Source organism: Bactrocera dorsalis, unplaced genomic scaffold, assembly GCF_023373825.1.
Source record: "Bactrocera dorsalis isolate Fly_Bdor unplaced genomic scaffold, ASM2337382v1 BdCtg299, whole genome shotgun sequence".
In the NCBI taxonomy this organism is placed as follows: Eukaryota; Metazoa; Arthropoda; class Insecta; order Diptera; family Tephritidae; genus Bactrocera; species Bactrocera dorsalis.
The window spans coordinates 7,560-25,000 of NW_026038350.1; the positions used below are offsets into that span (position 1 = coordinate 7,560).

The window sequence follows — 17,441 nt, forward strand, 5'->3', positions numbered from 1 at the left end:
TATATTAGGTATGTGGGGGCTCTAAGAAGTATTCATCCGATTCAACCCATTTTTAATACGCAAACAGACTATTATCGGAAATTATTCTCCCTGCATTTCAATTATATATATCTCACACATTCAGCGAAAAGTCAACTATAATTTCTGTGATCAACATATTCGGCATCTAGAAGCTTGAACAGTTTTGGCCCGATGCGAATAATTTGTAGAAATAGGGTGGCATACTCAAAGGCACTATTCACGCAAAGTCTTGTCTTGTTATATTAACTAAGTCTTGATTTACCTACTAGAAAGTAAAGGTATCAAAAGGAATTTAGTGTTGTGTTATAAGGAAAGTACTTAGGCGTACATAAGAATGTGAGAAGAATATTACGGACGAAATTTAATCGAAATCGGTCGGTTCGGTCACGAGATATGTGATTTAACCTAAAAGAGATCGGCCCATCGTACAGTTTTTAAATATACATATGCTTTTTGGCTCTGTTGTGCTCCTTGCTTTTCCAACGTTATTTATACATTCTGGAAAAATTTTTCGTTGGACCCTTGTCGCCCTGGAGTTGCCATTTTTTAGAAGATGTTGGGTGGAAATGTGATTAGAGATTATATCCTTATGAAATTTTCAAAAATCGTTTTTGTTTCGAATGTAAAAATTTTTTAACTTAGTGCAATCGGCTCACAAAACTTTAAACGCGTATTATCGAAACTCTATTTAGAGTCGGTGAGAAAAACTTCTTCGAAACGTCTAAACCGATCGAGTTGAAATTTTCATATTTGGCAAGTAATGATAGATGGTGTAAGATTTTTAATAATAATCTTGATTTTTAAAGGGGTTACATGGGTTTCCTTCAGAAAAAAACGACATATTTTCAAAAAATTCTCGTTTCAAGACCTTGTACTCTAAGTTACATTTGGAAAACCTATGAAAAATTTCATAAATATCGGTTGAGTAGTTCGCGAGAAATATTGACAATCGCCATTGAAAACATAGTTTCGAGAAAAACGCGTTTAAAGTTTTAAGTGACGCTAGTATATAGCCGAAACCGTGCGCGCAACGTTTCAAGGTCGTATCTTGAAAACTATTACTCGGATCAATTTGAGCATTTAGGACACTATTCTATAGACGTTACACAATTAAATAGGACAATAAAAATAGATTTTTCGAAGCCGAGAAACCCATGTAAGCATATCTTGAAATGCAAAATTCCTCACACAAAATTATTATTTTGGAACGCCGCCATTTTGTCAAATTAAAACCTCGACTCGTTCCTCAACCCTTTCTTGTAGTCATCTATTATAGTAATAATTTTCTAAAATCAAAGGATTTGAGATAATTTTACCCAGTAAAAACTTGCCATACAGCTTTTTCCAGAGGTCCTCGTGGATATCGGCAGAGGGAACAAATGAATCCAAAATTAATCAGAATGAATCGCTGATTGTTACAGTACGTTAAATTCTACAAATGTACTTTATTTTCATTTATTAATAAAACAAAATGTATCTTCAAAAACCAAAAATATACAAAATAACGGGTTTTTTACTTACAATTAGACAAAGCGCCTAAAGCGAATATTGTAAGACTTGATCATCAGAATGTCGCGCTTCATTCGCTGGACACAGCAGTCAGCTTTTTGAGATTTCCGGAAAGAATGTGATTCAAATATGTTTGGACTGTCCTCTACGTCAGCGCCAATTTCTCATACTGAACTTTGCACATAAAATTGTGCTTGTGATTTGCTTAAAATAGCAGAATTCCATTTGATATTAGACTTTGGATTGCGTTGCCCTAATTACAGCAACTGTCCGCATATCCTTTATCGTATTTGTTGTTTTTCTCACATCCTCTGCTTCTCGCATGCAAAGATAATAGTGAATATTTTTAATTATCATATGAAATGCAATAGGCTTTCTGCAGACATTTACGCTTTGTTCACAATTTAATCACACATGTGAGTGCCTATACAAGAGTATCTAAGCATATATGTACGTGTGTGTGTGTGAGTTTAATAACTTGCAAATTTTAATCATTCACACTTACGTTGGCGCACAATGCAATAGAAAAAGGAGTGAATAATGCAACGCAATGCAATCAAATGGCTGAGAATCGCAAGCTCTCACATGCATGTGTGTGTGTTTGTGTATTAATGCGGCATAAGTATTTACTTAAGCGAAAATAATGAGTTCGCTGACTTCGAAGGCGGAATTAATCGCACATACGTTTCTCTAGCATGTGTCCAGCGTATATTTTCTTGGTTTTTTTAATTTTTTTCAAACACATACATACACATACACACATGGGTACATATATATCATATATTGTATGTGAATCTTCATTACTCAGTTCATCCGATAACAATAGACTGACCGGCTGACATGATGTTTTCATTAAATTCTATTTTTATGCTTGCAATCGCAGAAAATGTGGGCGGAAACTCATTTTTCAACGACGATAAGAAATTTTAGCACATACAAACAAATATATAACGACGTATTTTGTATTGTCTGCGGTTGTCCAATAAAATTTCATAAATAAAGAGTTTGAAGTGCAGCAACGTCTAGTCCTCAAGCGTTTCTCCTATTGAGTTCATTTTTTATCCGTGGAAAAAAATAAAGTAGGCCTCACCTTTCTCTAATTATCATTTGGTCTTGTTTTTGTGACACGATGTGGACTATTCCAATGGATCATATCCTTAGGTTATTCCATCTCAAGAATATTTCCTTTATATTAAAGTTAGGTCATATATAATGAACTCCCAGAAGTTTGTATTAGGGTTAGTAACATTTTGAAAAAGATTAGGAGAAGCCTACTGATATATACTTGAAAAAGCTCAAAAAGAGTATGTAGACTGGAGAAAATTACGAGACATTTGGTTTCAACAAGACGACGCCACTTCCCACATATCGCATCAATGAATGGATTTATTGAGAGTACACTTCGGTAAGCAGATAATTTCACTTGTCAATTCAATTCAATTTGACCGGTCGATTGGCCACCAAGATCGTATAATATCATAAGGAACCTCGAAATGGATACCTATATATATTTTATAGGGTATCTGATATTTGCTTCTGAACTTTAAAAACTCAATTGAACCTGTTCAGAGTATAACACATTTCTCTATTCTCTTACTTAATCCAAACCAAAAAATACAAAGTCTCACCCAAACTACGAAGTTAATTGAACTCTTAAACGGCAAATATATCTCAATAAGTTAGTTAATTTGCCGATAAAACCAACCAAAATGGAAAAGCAACAACAAATGCCGTCATGTCCACACTTTCTATGGGCTAATTACCTCTTACGTTGAATACAAGTAGATATAGATATCCGTAGCCCCTGCAATTGGCTTGCGATTCACACGCTGTTGTGTGTATTTTATGTGTTTACCAATCATTTGGACTCTTTGCATATTCGCGCACAACGCTTCTACGCACATACTCACTCATACCCATGAAGGTGCTGGCCAACGCGGGAACCATTGCCAATTGTAAGCGATATGCAAACACACCGGTTGGAGTTGGTACAACAGTTAACCAGCTGCGGCGATCGACCGGCGATGGCGAACGACGTGAAACGAGTACTTGCATGCGAGTACCGACTGAGTTATTTGCATATTGGCCTAGCGAAAGTAACAGTTATTGATATTGACACTTTTTAGCGAAATGTAAATTTTCACGTTACGCTGCACAGTGGGACAATGGATAACAAAAAGTGGACCAATTAAATATAAATAAAAACGTCATTATATAAAAACTCGTAATAAATACACGCAAATTGAATTTTGATACAAAATGTTTTTTTTTTTTTTCAGGAAATTTTTTTTTTAATTTTCAAATAAAATATAGTGAATAGAATTTGTAATAGTATAACTGTATTTTTTTAAATAAAATTTAATTATTTCAATAACTTTAAAAATTATTTAGTAATCATATATGGTAACACGGAATAAATTTAGAAGTCATTTGGGGACCCCTGCAAAGGTTCTATTTATTACCTAAGTAAAGTGAAGTTTTGCACTTTCTTTCCTTTGTTTTGAAGATCCTTTGCCAAAAGTGTACTAAAAAATGCTTGAAAACTTTAAGGATGATTCTCCGCAGTAGGAACACAGTCGTCCACTAAGTCGGAATACCTATATGAAAGAGACGTTTCCCACTTCTCTAGTAGCTAAGCTGGCCTTACGCATGAATTAACACTTGATGCTAGTAAACAGCTGTTACTAGTTTATATGTAGAATCTCTAAACTCCAGTACCCACTATTAACCAAGATCTCTGAATGGTTTACTCTCTACTCTTCTTTTGAAATCGCACTCAGCGTTTACTCGCTCAAAAGCGATCATACGTAAATGGAACAGCTGATATATTGTGTGTCAACAATATTATTATCATTCTTTAATTTCTTTATGTGAGTCTAAAGCGGCGACCGCTTTACAGCTTTGCACCATACATAATTGTATTTACAGTTTTCTCTTTGTTCCCATAAGTGGCAAAAAGTCCATCGTAATGTGTACCAATGCTCCGCAACAATGCAACTAATAAAACTACAAAAGAGCTACACTTTTTATTGAGTCTTTTAATAGCATGCTTCTCCCCACCTAAACCGTGCCGCCAACAGCGTCTATCCCCCATTGTTTGTCCTCCTTAATGTATAAACATGCAAATATTATTGTACCCAGTGATGAGTTTTGAAGACTTGAAACCGGTACTTTTGAGGGCAGTCTTGTCGCGGAGATAGGAGATGGATACCTGTTACAGAAAATGGAATGGAAATTTAAGTGAAATGAATAGCCCTTGGTGATTCGATCTGCCAATTATTTATTTAACCTCTGAACAAGTCATTATTCCCAGTTTTTGGAGGTTTGAAGTTTCGTCGCTTTCCATTTTTTCCGGAAAAAGGAAAAGCTGAAACTCCAGTATATGTTGCTCTATTTATAAATAGTTTGAGCACATATAAGGTAGTTTCCAGCTTGGAGAACAACAGAGATACATATGCGCCTCGAAGATTGATCGTTTGATCGGAATTATTTTAAGGCGTGGTCCACTTCGAAATTCCCTACTTTTTTTACAGAAAAAATACCCAAACTTCAAATTTTATGGGGAATTTTTATTATCTTTCGAAATAACATTCATTGCCATTTATTTTTTGAGAATTATCTCTTTCAAATTTTGGCCGCGGTTTCGTCACAGATGGTCCATCCGTTGAGTTCATTTTCTGATGACTCGTTCGATCATTTCGACTGGTAACTGTTTTAGACTTTAGACTTTAAACTTTAGATATCCCCACAGGAAGAAGTCTAACGGTGTGAAATCACGCGATCTTTGTGGCCAATCGACCGGCCCAAAACGTCAAATTATCTTCTCACCGAAGTGTTCTATCAATAAATCCATTGCGATGTGTGAGAAGTGGCGTCGTTAATTTCAGGCATCAAATAGTCGGTTATTATGGCTCACCGGCATCATTTTTGAAGAAATATGGACCGATAAGTCCACCGGCCCACAAAGCACATCAAACCGTTGTTTTTCTGGATGAAAATCAGCTCTTGAATCTTTTATGGTAGCTCTTCGGCCCAAAAGCAGCTTGTTTATATACCCATTGAGCCAGAAATGAGCTTCGTCGCTGAACAAAATTGGGCTCGAAACGGTCGGATCTTCTTGGAACTTTCTAAGAGTCCATAGAGCGAAGTGATGTCGCTTAGGAACGGCTTCAGTTCTAGCACAAGCTGTATTTTTTCCACAAAAGTTGTAAGTATTCCATTTCGCAGCCATTTTGCACTAGTCTTGAACTGCTCAGACCGCACACAGACTCGCTTTTTTTTCACTGCCGGGTAAATACGGCTTGCAAACATATTTACAAATATACATATGTATTCACAATATCGCTGGTGCTGGTCGCGTGAGCTAGGCTTGTAGCGTGCAATCCAAAGCGTTTAGTCGAGTTTCTGCAGCGGTTCCAATTGCATGGAAGCCGGTGATCGAGCGCGTTCAGTAGTGCCAAGCGCAACAAGAGACTAGCAATTGTAACGCTGTAACGATCGTGCCACTAACAGCGAACGCGACTGCCAGTCTAGTGGTGGTTTCATTGGTTGGGCGCTCTTGGGGGTCGCAATACTTAGCTAATTAATGAGCCGAAGGGTCTCCGGCATGCATTATTGAATTAGTAATTCAAATGTATACAAATATAAATCTTTTGTGTTTTTAGTTAGAATATTGTTGGTAATTTATAAAGTTAAATGGAGATGTGAAGAAGTGTAAAGTTTTTGTTTCGAATTGTCGTGTAATTGTGAAAAGTGTTGTATAGAAGTAGAACATGTGATAATTACATGTATATTTCTAATTGTTTGATTAACTACTGTGAAGTAACTTGGCACGGATTGCAAACTGCATTTTGAACCAGTGCGTGAGACGTGCGGTTCATTTAAAGAACAAGTCTCGCTTATGCCATAAACAAATAAATGTATGTACTTACATATAAACATGTATTTTACATATAAACATGTATTTATGCTCCCATAAGAAGTGATATGCGAGTGCTTGAGTTGCGGTTTTTAAACGATTTTATGAAACTTAATTTTTTGGACAATATTTTTTAGAAGTTTTTATGTAGTAATTTCCTTTTTAAAATTCCAAACATGGAAAGTTCGAAGTCACCACAGAATCGGTGGTTCGAATTCTTTAGCAAAACTTTTTGTAAGCCAATATTTTTGTATTGCATCAAGCTCGCGAACTCGTTGCCAAATATGTAAATCACAACACATATTTATAATTTCTCAAATCCTCTCTCTGTATTAAAGAAGAAGGAACGACCTAATGATATTTTTAAATAGTGATAGTACCGATTTGAAATACGAAAAAAAATTTTGGTTTATAACAGGAACTCCTACAAGCTAACCTCTACCAATCTAGGAGGGATGATAAGTTCAATGTTCATTGAAACTTCTCAGTGTCCGAATTTGCGATATGTATGGAATCGGTATCGGTAAGATAAAGGGACTATTGAACAACGACAATTTTTTTTCGGAAAGTGGAAAGGAAGTGTTAAACCCGATTATTTTAAGGGGTTACATGGGTTTCCTCGGGTAAAAACTGTATTTTTCAAAGAATATTTTCATATAAAAAATGAAATATTTTATTAGAATTTTTTATTGTTACAAACATAAACCATTAACCAAGAAATTCCGAAAGATTTGGAAAAATTTTAAACTGGCCGATTGCGTCGCCATTTCCGGTGAACCCTCGGAAAAAAAGATGCGCCCGTTGGTAGGATAACTTCTTACAGGATCATCTAAAGTGAAAAAATACGTGTTTTAGTTAAAATCTTAACATAGAACTTGAACGAAGAAAAAAAATGAAAACTGAATTTTTGGCAAACATTTCAGAGAAAATTTCGCGGAATTTTTTTTTTCAAATAGCTGTAAACGAAAAAAAATCCTTCGTCCAAGTATTTAAGAAGACCAGACTCAAAGACCTTGTAACATCTTATGAAGATCGGTTGAGTGGTTTTCGAGAAATGTTGCCAACCAACTTAAAAAACACAGTTTCGAGAAAAACTCATTTAAAGACGGCGCACTTAGCCTAGCTAGCCTCGAACAAACAAGTTCTCCGAAACTATTTCTCGCATCAACTTGAAAATTTAGGACAATATACTAAAGATGTTGGAGAATTTAATAAGACAATAAAAATTCGATTTTATGAAACCCGTAAACCCATGTAAACCCTTAAACAAACCTCAATTTTTCACAATTCTTTGAACCTAAGAGGAAGTCTAACAAATATTTATAAAGTCTATATACTAGGCACGTCGATAACCAGGCGGTAATGAAGGTAATAATCTCACATGGCATTCTGTCATAGAATGTCCTTAGAAACAGCGAGGTAGTCCATGTAACGGCTGCCGGAAAGCGGTTTGATCACAATGAAATTTTCGAAAGGACTCACAAACGGATTAATATGAGATCAAATACCTTAAGTACATGTAGGATCGCCGAGATCATGAGCAAAAGCTCCGAAAAAACTCGCATGATTTTTACTCGCACGGACTCGAAAGGACTGCACGACGGTTGTTGGCCTAATGGTAGGTCATAAACTACTGCCATCACCTACGCAAGTTGGATGGGCATAAATAACGACGATATATGCAGAAAGTACAGGAAAATAAGCATGAGAGATATGCTGGGACACCTCCTATGCCTTTGTCCAGACCTAGCTCGTCTTAGATATGTAGGGTCATGGGAGTAGATGAAGTATCAAAAAGGTTTAACGTCCGCTTTAAGGAATGCTTCAGTTCAATTTAAATTACAACTCCATCTGGCTTTACTAAGAACCAGTGGGTCTATGCATGGTGTAACAGCTGGCCAGCATAACTTTTTTTAATCGAGCATTTTTCGGCAGACATATTTTCTCCAACTTTTAATTATTTTTTGTTAGTTCGACTATTAATAAATGACTAGTTTAATAGCAAATACTGAATAGCTTCATTTTTAAAGTGTGAGTTGTGTAAATATTTGTTATGCACTGGATGGCATTAAGCGCTAAAAGTTCGTTGGATCTTGAGCTCACTCAGTAACTGAGTATCAATTAACTGCCATAAACTGATTCTAAAACGTATATTACTCGTATATTTTTATAACAGTGAAATATATATATATTAAGTATAGTATTTATGACTGTGAAATCTTAGTTAAGAGTGGTGAAATTAAATGTGTGCTAATCAAATGCTAAAACCAGCATGTTCTAAAGGATTATGTATATTTAATTAATCTAAAAAAAAAGCATTGTGAGCACATATAATTCATTCTGGTAATGGTTTATAAATGAAATACTCAAACAACGAATCGAAATATAATTAAACTTTAAAATGGCCATAATAAGCGCGTTCCTGCAGCTGACCATTGTTGTGTTCTTCCTAATTGCCATAGCACAGACAGTTGAAGAAAGGTAAGCAATTCACTAATTCAAGGATCAATTAGAAATTTATTTTTTTATTTTATAATACATTTTTTTGTTGGTGGAGTATGCGCCCCCATACAATTATTATTACAATTAAGAACGAATTGTTTTAGTATTTGAGCTTGCGTGAAGGATCATTCACTGCTATAAGTAATTTCGTTTTTTCTTTGCAATTTAAACACCATTTTTTTCTTGTATAAAATATTTCATAAAATTTTATATTCTCCTTTTTGATCCAATACTTTTTACCATCTTTCGGGCAAGATATTGATTCCACACTTATAAAATTGTGGCTCCTTGCTGGCAAAAAACTGGTTCAAGCGCTTTTTGACGTACTGGATAGAGGTGAATGTACTCTCAACCAGAAAGTTTTGCAGATATCGGAACATGTAATAGTCCGAAGATGTGAAACCTGGAGAATATATAGGGCGTGATAGCACATTCAAGCTTATTATGTCATCACTACTTGTGATTGAATATGAATCTATTTCAGCAAGAATTAGTACGAGCTCATATCTTGCTCAGCAAATTAATCACATACAATTTAGTTCAAATATAGAATAAATACAAGATATATACTTGATACCGGTGCACTTAGTGTGGCAAAAATTATGGATATGTTTTCGAAGTTTTTTTTGTGAAAATGAGATACAAATTTTGAATGAGAAAGTAAAAAGAATATTGAACTTTGCTTTTTACACATTTTGACCACCTTTCTGGCAACTTTTGGATACCATGACAAAAGAATTGTTCGTATTTTAAAGCAACCAAACAGACACCCAAATTTTCGACTTCTGCGTAGGAATCGAAGTGCTGCTCCGCCAAAGCATGGCCATCAAAGAAAACAAATTGTGATCGGAAGGGGCCGAAACTGGTGAATACGGCAGGTGGGGTAGCAGCACCTAGCCAAGTACTTTGAATATATCCTTAACCGATTGTGCTTTGTGCGCAGGTGCATTATTGTGTAAAAAAATTAGTTTGCCGTGTCTTCTGGCCCATTTTGATAATTTTTTGATCAATACATGGTTCAGATTGTTTCATTTGTTGTCTGTAGCGTTTAGTATTATTAGTTTCACCAGGTTTTAGAAGCTAATGCTACACCACACCCTTCTGATCCCACCAAACACTGAGCCTTCTTACCGAATCGATCTGTTTTTGCAATCGTTGTTGATGGTTTTTCCAGATTAACACATGATTTTCACCGTTGAGGATGCTTAAACAGTTCGATGCAAAACTGATTTTCTTTGGTGTCTTTGAAGTAAAATTTCACAATTTTTTATTTTAGTTTTCCATTTGTCTTTCATTCAATTCATACCGTACCCATTTTCCACTCTTTCGGAATTTTTCCAAAGCTTTCAAAAGGTCTCAAATTGTTTGTTCTGCAACATTTAATAGCTCTGCCATTAGCTTTTATTTAGTGAATTCCGCTAATCATCACTATTCGGTACAAAATTTGACATTTTCAACACAATGAAAGAAGATGATGTTGTTTGTTCAATGACTGTAAGGTTATTGACTTAGTAATCGGTATCTCACGTTGTATAAGTGCGATTGGTTTACGAAGCGGTTAAAAAAGAAACTTTTTAGAACCCAGCAATGGGAAAACATTGGTATGAAGTTCATCAATCGTCGACATTGCCCCACAGGAAAAAGTCTAAAGGTGTCAAATCGCACGACCGAGGCGGCTAATGGACTGGGCCATTTCGTGTGATAATAGGTTCACCAAACTTGCTTTTCAATAAATCGATTGCAACCACATATTGTCCAAATCTATGTCATCCAATTCGGGTCAAAAATATTCGGTTATCATTGAGCGGTAGCGATACCCATTCACAGTAACGTGCCGGTCTTGATCATCACGGTAGGAGTACGGCACAAAGATGCCACCGGCCCATAAGTCGTACCAAACCGTAATATATTCGAGATGCAATGGTAACTCATGGAGTTGGTATGGATTTCTGCCTGACCAATAACGCATATTTTGTTTATTGATGAAGTCATTCAGCCAGAAATGAGCTGCATCGCTGAAGATGATTTTTCGATGAAAATCCGGATCATTTTTAAATTGTTGCTTAGCCCAATTCACGAACATACGACGATTCTGGTGATCAAGCGCCTTCAGTTGTTGCGTCAATATGATCTTGTAAGGATGTAGGCCAAGATCCACAACGACGTCACTGAGATGCCTAACGTTTGTGAACGGCGTGTGAGAGACCGATTTGGCAGTTGAGCCCACTGACTCGGAACTTAGATACTAAATTTTAATAATTTCGACTCGTTGTTGGATCATATATCTTTACGTGATGAAATAGCAAACCTTACTGAAGAGAAATGCAAAGAGCGAAAAAGGAAAAAATATGGTGCGTTTGCTGTCCCTATCGGTCTACTTTTGTAGCGTCGCTATTGAAGAATCCGTTATTTCTCAATGCATCAGTAAAATTCCCATTATATGAATATAGAAGTGGGCTGTTCAATGTTGGAAAAAATATGTGTACAATCCTATGAAATTATTCCTAAACTGCACTTTTTATGAAATAGAGTTGATGCATTGTTAGAAATTTTGGAAAATACTATTCTATGGTGGATAAGAGGGGAAGAGAGTTTGTGAATTCCTTAGAATGGATTCACTCATTTCTTAAGCTTAAGTCGACTGAATCTATTGCCACAAAAACATATACATACATTAATATTTTATACAATATTTGTAACACCATTTCAGCGCCAAATGGATCTGCACCTCAACAGATTTGTGTGTCGTCGATTCGGCGGCAAATATCGGCGATGCCAAGCGCTTCGAGAGCCAAAACGATTGTCGCCTCTCATGCGGCAGATATGGCGCTATCTGGCCCATGCCCACCGGCGACTGCAACTTGTCCAACGAACGCGTGCGTTTCGATCCGTGGAAGGTGAGATTCAATGTGGTGGCGCCCGATCCGGCTACGACGCAGTATTTGCGCGAGTCGAATCGCATTTTCGTCAGTAACATGCTGAAGGAGTGTCTGCGGAACTGTTCGCTACCGACTAGCAAAGAGGTCTACGTGAAGACTACGGTGAGTTCGAATAGTTTGGTGTTAGACTGGGGCACGAATGAGACTTATCAACTGAGTCTGCGCACAACAGGTAGGCATGACGCATAACGGTACAAAATAAATTCAATTATTAAAATTTTTTTATTGGAACTAGAAATGGCCACATTTGTTGATGTCAAAGCGCAAACAGTCTACGGCGCCAGGCATGCGCTGGAGACCCTGAGTAATCTCATAACGGGCAGCAAAGAGTAGGTTTGACTTATGATCATATTTACTTACACTTCAAGTACTATAGTTGTTGTTGTGCGTGAATTGAAAATAGAAATGGTCTGCTGTTGGTGAAAGCTGCTCGGGTGCGCGATGGACCCATTTACCCGCATCGTGGCTTGCTGCTGGACACCGCTCGCAATTTTATGCCTTTGCGGGTGATCAGTCGCGTTCTGGACGGTATGGCAGCCTCGAAGATGAATGTGCTGCACTGGCATGTGGTCGATTCGCAGAGCTTTCCACTGGAAATCACGAGGGTTCCCGAATTACAACAGTAAGTATTTGAATATTGGATAAATGGTCGATGAGTGATGGGAATTATGAAAGAAGTGATGACATGAAATGGATGTAGAAAGAAAAAATATGAAAATGGAAATAAAAAAAATGGATCCAAACGGCTTTTGCATTAACTCGAGTATCCCCTTTACCACATTTCACCACTAGGTTTGGCGCCTACGGACCCGATTTGGTTTATAGCCGCGTCGAAACTCAAAACATAGTGCGCTACGCGCGCCTGCGCGGCATACGCATTATCATCGAAATCGATGGGCCCTCACATGCGGGCAATGGTTGGCAGTGGGGTCCCATGTCGGGGCTAGGCAACATGGCGGTGTGTGTCAATCAACAGCCTTGGCGTTCGTATTGCATTGAGCCACCGTGTGGACAATTGAATCCACTCAACGAGAATATGTACGGCATAATGAGGGAGATTTACGAAGATCTCGCCGAGGTGAATGCACCCGAGGAGACAATTCATATGGGTGGCGATGAGGTGTTTATACCCTGCTGGAATCGCACAGACGAGATAACACGACGCATGCGCGACACGGGTTACGATTTGAGTTTACGCAGCTTTTACAAGTTGTGGGCAGAATTTCATCAGAAAAACTTGGACTCGTGGGATAATGTAACACAGCGACAGTATGCACGCAATCCCATACCCAAATCGGTGATACTGTGGTCGAGTCATTTGACAGACCCTGATATTATAGTCGAGCATTTGCCCAAAGAGCGTTACATCATACAAACGTGGGTGGAATCAGACAAAACACTGAACAACGATTTGTTGCTGAAGGGCTATCGCATTATTGTGTCTACGAAGGATGCTTGGTACTTGGATCATGGTTTCTGGGGACGCACAGAATACCACAATTGGAAGAAGGTCTATGATAATCGCATGGAAGTGCATCCGCTCGTATTGGGCGGTGAAGTGTGCATGTGGAGTGAGTTTGTGGATCAAAGTTCTGTGGGTAAGTGTGGTGAAAATAAAGATAATTGATGGATGTAACAGTAAATATATTTTTGTAACAGAGGCGCGTATATGGCCACGCGCTGGTGCTGCAGCTGAGCGGCTGTGGGCGAATCCGAAACTATCGAGCTTGCTGGTGCAGACGCGGTTCTTACGCTATCGCGAACGTCTTTTGTCGCGAGGCATTAAACCCGACGCTGTCATACCGAAGTGGTGTGTGCTGAACGAGGGGCAGTGTTTGTAGATATTTATTCAAATTTATACAATAAAAATGTAAAATACTAAAATATTGCTTGCAGTTTTGTTCAAGTTTAGCACTACATAGGAATCCCTGCACATATATTTTGCTAGCTATTTACTATTTATTAATACATATAAAAATGCGGACATACTTTGTTAGCTTAGTTTGTTATGTAGCCTTGATCAATGGCATGCTTGAAAATCTGTGCGATGCGTTCGCGTTTGTTCTGCTCTTTGAACGGCTTGATGTCCCAGACATCGGTGAGCACTGCATCCTCCTTCATATCATCCAAATCGGCCACTTCGTCGTCCTCGATCAATGACATTGGCAATGACTCAATGCCCATGCCGCAACCGAAACGCGCGAAACGGCGTAATTCTTCTTGGAAAGCTTCCCAACTGAAGACCGTCGTCGGATCAGCGCCTAAATCGGCAATCAGCGCACAAGCGCTCTGGTGATACTCCTAAAAGCATTACGATGAAAGAATTTACTAGTCATAACAAAAAAATATTTTTCAAAATTACCTTCAGTAGCTGTTCGTAGTGAGATTCACGCAAGGCCTCACTTGTGCAAGAGTAAATAAAGAATGATATATCGACGGCGATAGAAGCACGGCGCGCTAATTGGAAATCTATGATAATGATAGCCTCTGGATGCTTGTCCTTTGAGTAACGAGTCAAAAAGTTAGGTGTCCAGCAATCGCCATGACCAATAGCCGCGAGTGGCGCTAATGTTTTGTGTAATAAATGTTAGAGAAATCTCAAACTTCAAGGGCAAGTGTACTTACAATCCGACGAAACAAGTTTGATAAGATCATCATACAGCGGTGTAGGTTGCAAAAACTTCTTAGCTATAGTTTCGTATTCCGTGCCGGAATAAGTTTTTTCCACCGCATCCTTAGCAACATTGCAGGCCAAACCGAGAAAACCGATATACCAAGAACGCTTGGCTTCATTATAGTATGTTTCCTGCAAAAAAAAAGATGTTCATAAAAAAAAGCTTGAGATAAAGCATTAAGCGACTTACCTCCAAACCCTTTGCCGCTGCTTCAAATTTTTCGGGCTCTAAGGCACGGAATGCTAATGAAATACCATGAAAGCGTCCCAGTGTGCGCATTGTCAAAATGGCGTCTTTCAGCGATATGTAATCTTGCCTATTTGGCGCATTATAACCACGGAAACTCACGTTTTCCAATGCGATAAAATCATTTTGCCCATCACAGTGCGAAGCAAAACATTTTGGGTATTCTGTGAATGGATTGGCAGGCTTGTGACGCGCCTGAAAATCTTCCCAAGCAGGCACCACTTTTGTGTAGAAATTTATTTCATTTCGGAAGAAATCCGCCGAGTGAAAGACTTTCCGGCGCGCTACATTATCCGGCATGCCTTTACAAATCAGATGCACTTCGACTGTTGAGCTGTAATAAAAACTTTGGTTACTTTTTTATCAATTAATTTAAGAACTGAAAGCAATTACCCATCAGCTTCATTTACGCCGTAGACGGCAAGTCGATACACTCTACTCAAATAGGAGTCGCCTTTCTTGAAGCCTTCGCCGAATTTATAGGAAGTGTGCTTAGTGCCACCGGCTTTCTGGATAATCTCATCCAACGTTTTTTCAGTGAACTTGCTTGAAATTTCCGATAGACTCATGATTGTTTAATAACTGTAAATTAATAATATTTTATAAATTAGTAGAAGTTGCTCCAGCCGCACTTGAGACTAATTGTGATCACTTCGAGCTATTGTTACACACTACAGTGTCTAGTTGATTTGTCAACAATATATAAATAAGTACATGTGAATACATATGAAACATGCGAAATAGCGAATAGTTTCTAGTATGAATGTTTCCGATATAGATAAATATGTAAATTGATTGCTTTGCCAGCAACACTTGGAATTCTAAGCATACGTGGGTTTTTCTGATACGTTAAAATTATCTCCCGTGTCAACTTAATACCCTCTTATACTATCATAGGATTTTTTTAGTTATGCGTTTATGCAAGATAGATATGACGCCCTCCGAAGCTATTTTTATGCGTGCAAGGAAGAGATAAACTTTGATAACATCAATTGTTCTAAAATTAGAAGTGGAGAGGTACCACAATCACATATAATAGGTGTATTTTCGCTAAGTTTAATTGTAAGATTAGTATAAATGCTATCACTATAAATTTATGGCAATGTTGCAAATAAATTAGCATAAGAATTTATGCAAGAAACCGGTAAAACAACCAGCTGAAAAGGTTTCCAGTTTTGCGGCACTCCAATAAACTTGGTAAAGGGTGGTTTATCCAGTAGATTGTGGCTGTGTGTCGCGTAGGAATTAGAAATTGTCAGACAAAGGTATATGTGCATGCCTGAAAATAATTTATTCGTACAGCCAATTGATCTCAATAATGGAAGTTTTTGATATAAAAAATAGACACTTCATACAAATTGATTTGAACGTCACCAAAACACTCATTTGAAGTAAACTCAAAGAATGCAATAGCAAAGTAAACACTTGTTTTTTACAACAACATAAGCACTTGATACGATATATTTACTTTGTATAATATAATTGATTTACATATACTTTTGATTAAACTATTCTAGCAAATGTAAATATATGTTAACTATTGGTGTTGATTAATTAAAACCAGCTAAACTTAACTGTCAACTATCTGCTGTGCTTATATACATTTGAAACAACAGTGTTGTATTTAATTCATTCATAAAGGTAGCAGAAAACTATGAATGAGCTATGGCAAGCCTGCACATAACGTTAAAAGTTGCCGGTACAGCTGATAACGTAAGGCAACGCGCAACAAGTTAACGTTTTGTTTTGGTATTCATTCGCCGAAAATTTTTGACAGTTTTGATAAAGGAAACTTATTTAGCAAAACAAAATAAAACAACAAATAAATATATGCAAGTAGCTGAACAAAATTGTGTACGGAATCCGAAAAAGGAGATTTGCACATAAAAGTTAAAATAAGAAATAAAAAATTAATAAAGAAGTACGTGAAAATATGTGAATAATTCTACAATACACATTGTAGAGTAATTTGTATTCGAAATAATAAATGAAAAGATTCAAAATTCCATAGTAGACATGAATCGTTACACAGTGAGTGCGCTAATAGGCGAAGGATCCTTTGGGCGGGTCTACAAAGCCATACGCAAAGAGGATGCACAAGTCGTAGCCATAAAAGTTATATCCAAGGTAAGGAAGTTATATAAATATTATAGAAATAACTATAAATAAAGTGTGCATTATGAAATCAAAAATATTTATGTATATTGATACAGCGCGGTCGCAGTAGTCGGGAGCTGAAAAATTTGCGACGAGAATGTGAAATACAGGCGCATCTAAAGCATACGAATGTCATTGAAATGTTGGAATCGTTCGAGACGAAGAACGATCTGATTGTTGTCACTGAATTTGCACTCATAGACCTGCATCGCTACCTGGCGCGCAGTGGCGCTTTACCAGAGGAAAAGGCGCAACGTCTTATTTGCCATTTAGTATCGGCACTTTACTATCTACATTCCAATCGCATACTGCACCGCGATCTCAAACCACAAAACGTGCTGCTCAATGAGGATTTACACGCAAAATTGTGCGATTTCGGTTTAGCGCGCAACATGACCATGGGCACGCATGTGCTGACTTCCATCAAAGGCACACCTTTATATATGGCGCCAGAATTGCTGGCTGAGCGACCAT

At 37.5% G+C, this 17,441-nt stretch overlaps 3 protein-coding genes across 11 annotated transcripts; 2 read left to right on the forward strand and 1 right to left on the reverse strand.

The window, feature by feature from the left end:
- The first annotated feature begins 5,888 nt into the window (after positions 1-5,888).
- On the forward strand, positions 5,889-13,775 carry LOC105224918 (chitooligosaccharidolytic beta-N-acetylglucosaminidase). 7 transcript variants are annotated; one of them, XM_049462115.1, is made up of 7 exons: positions 5,889-6,163; positions 8,720-8,929; positions 11,661-12,061; positions 12,125-12,218; positions 12,293-12,511; positions 12,682-13,487; positions 13,549-13,775. In XM_049462115.1, the coding sequence occupies exons 2-7, from the start codon at positions 8,850-8,852 to the stop codon at positions 13,728-13,730; spliced, it is 1,782 nt and encodes a 593-aa protein (XP_049318072.1). In that variant the 5' UTR covers positions 5,889-6,163; positions 8,720-8,849; the 3' UTR covers positions 13,731-13,775. The 7 variants fall into 7 exon arrangements, with proteins under 7 accessions (XP_049318072.1, XP_049318074.1, XP_049318069.1 ...); XM_049462117.1 differs by having other exon boundaries at positions 5,889-6,152; XM_049462112.1 differs by having other exon boundaries at positions 5,890-6,163; positions 8,625-8,929.
- Positions 13,774-16,396, reverse strand: LOC105224920 (uncharacterized). 3 transcript variants are annotated; one of them, XM_019989760.3, is made up of 6 exons: positions 16,308-16,396; positions 15,204-15,392; positions 14,754-15,144; positions 14,515-14,695; positions 14,252-14,454; positions 13,774-14,190 (listed from the first exon to the last, which is right to left on the reverse strand). In XM_019989760.3, the coding sequence occupies exons 2-6, from the start codon at positions 15,377-15,379 to the stop codon at positions 13,888-13,890; spliced, it is 1,254 nt and encodes a 417-aa protein (XP_019845319.2). In that variant the 5' UTR covers positions 15,380-15,392; positions 16,308-16,396; the 3' UTR covers positions 13,774-13,887. The 3 variants fall into 3 exon arrangements, with proteins under 3 accessions (XP_019845319.2, XP_011201475.2, XP_011201476.2); XM_011203173.4 differs by having other exon boundaries at positions 16,279-16,392; XM_011203174.3 differs by having other exon boundaries at positions 16,302-16,318.
- A 133-nt stretch (positions 16,397-16,529) lies between these two features.
- Positions 16,530-17,437, forward strand: LOC125780234 (serine/threonine-protein kinase fused-like; the record flags this gene model as incomplete). Its single annotated transcript, XM_049462118.1, has 2 exons — positions 16,530-16,937; positions 17,024-17,437. Coding segments are annotated over exons 1-2 (525 nt in total), but the record flags the coding sequence as incomplete, so codon positions are not given.
- Positions 17,438-17,441: the final 4 nt, after the last annotated feature.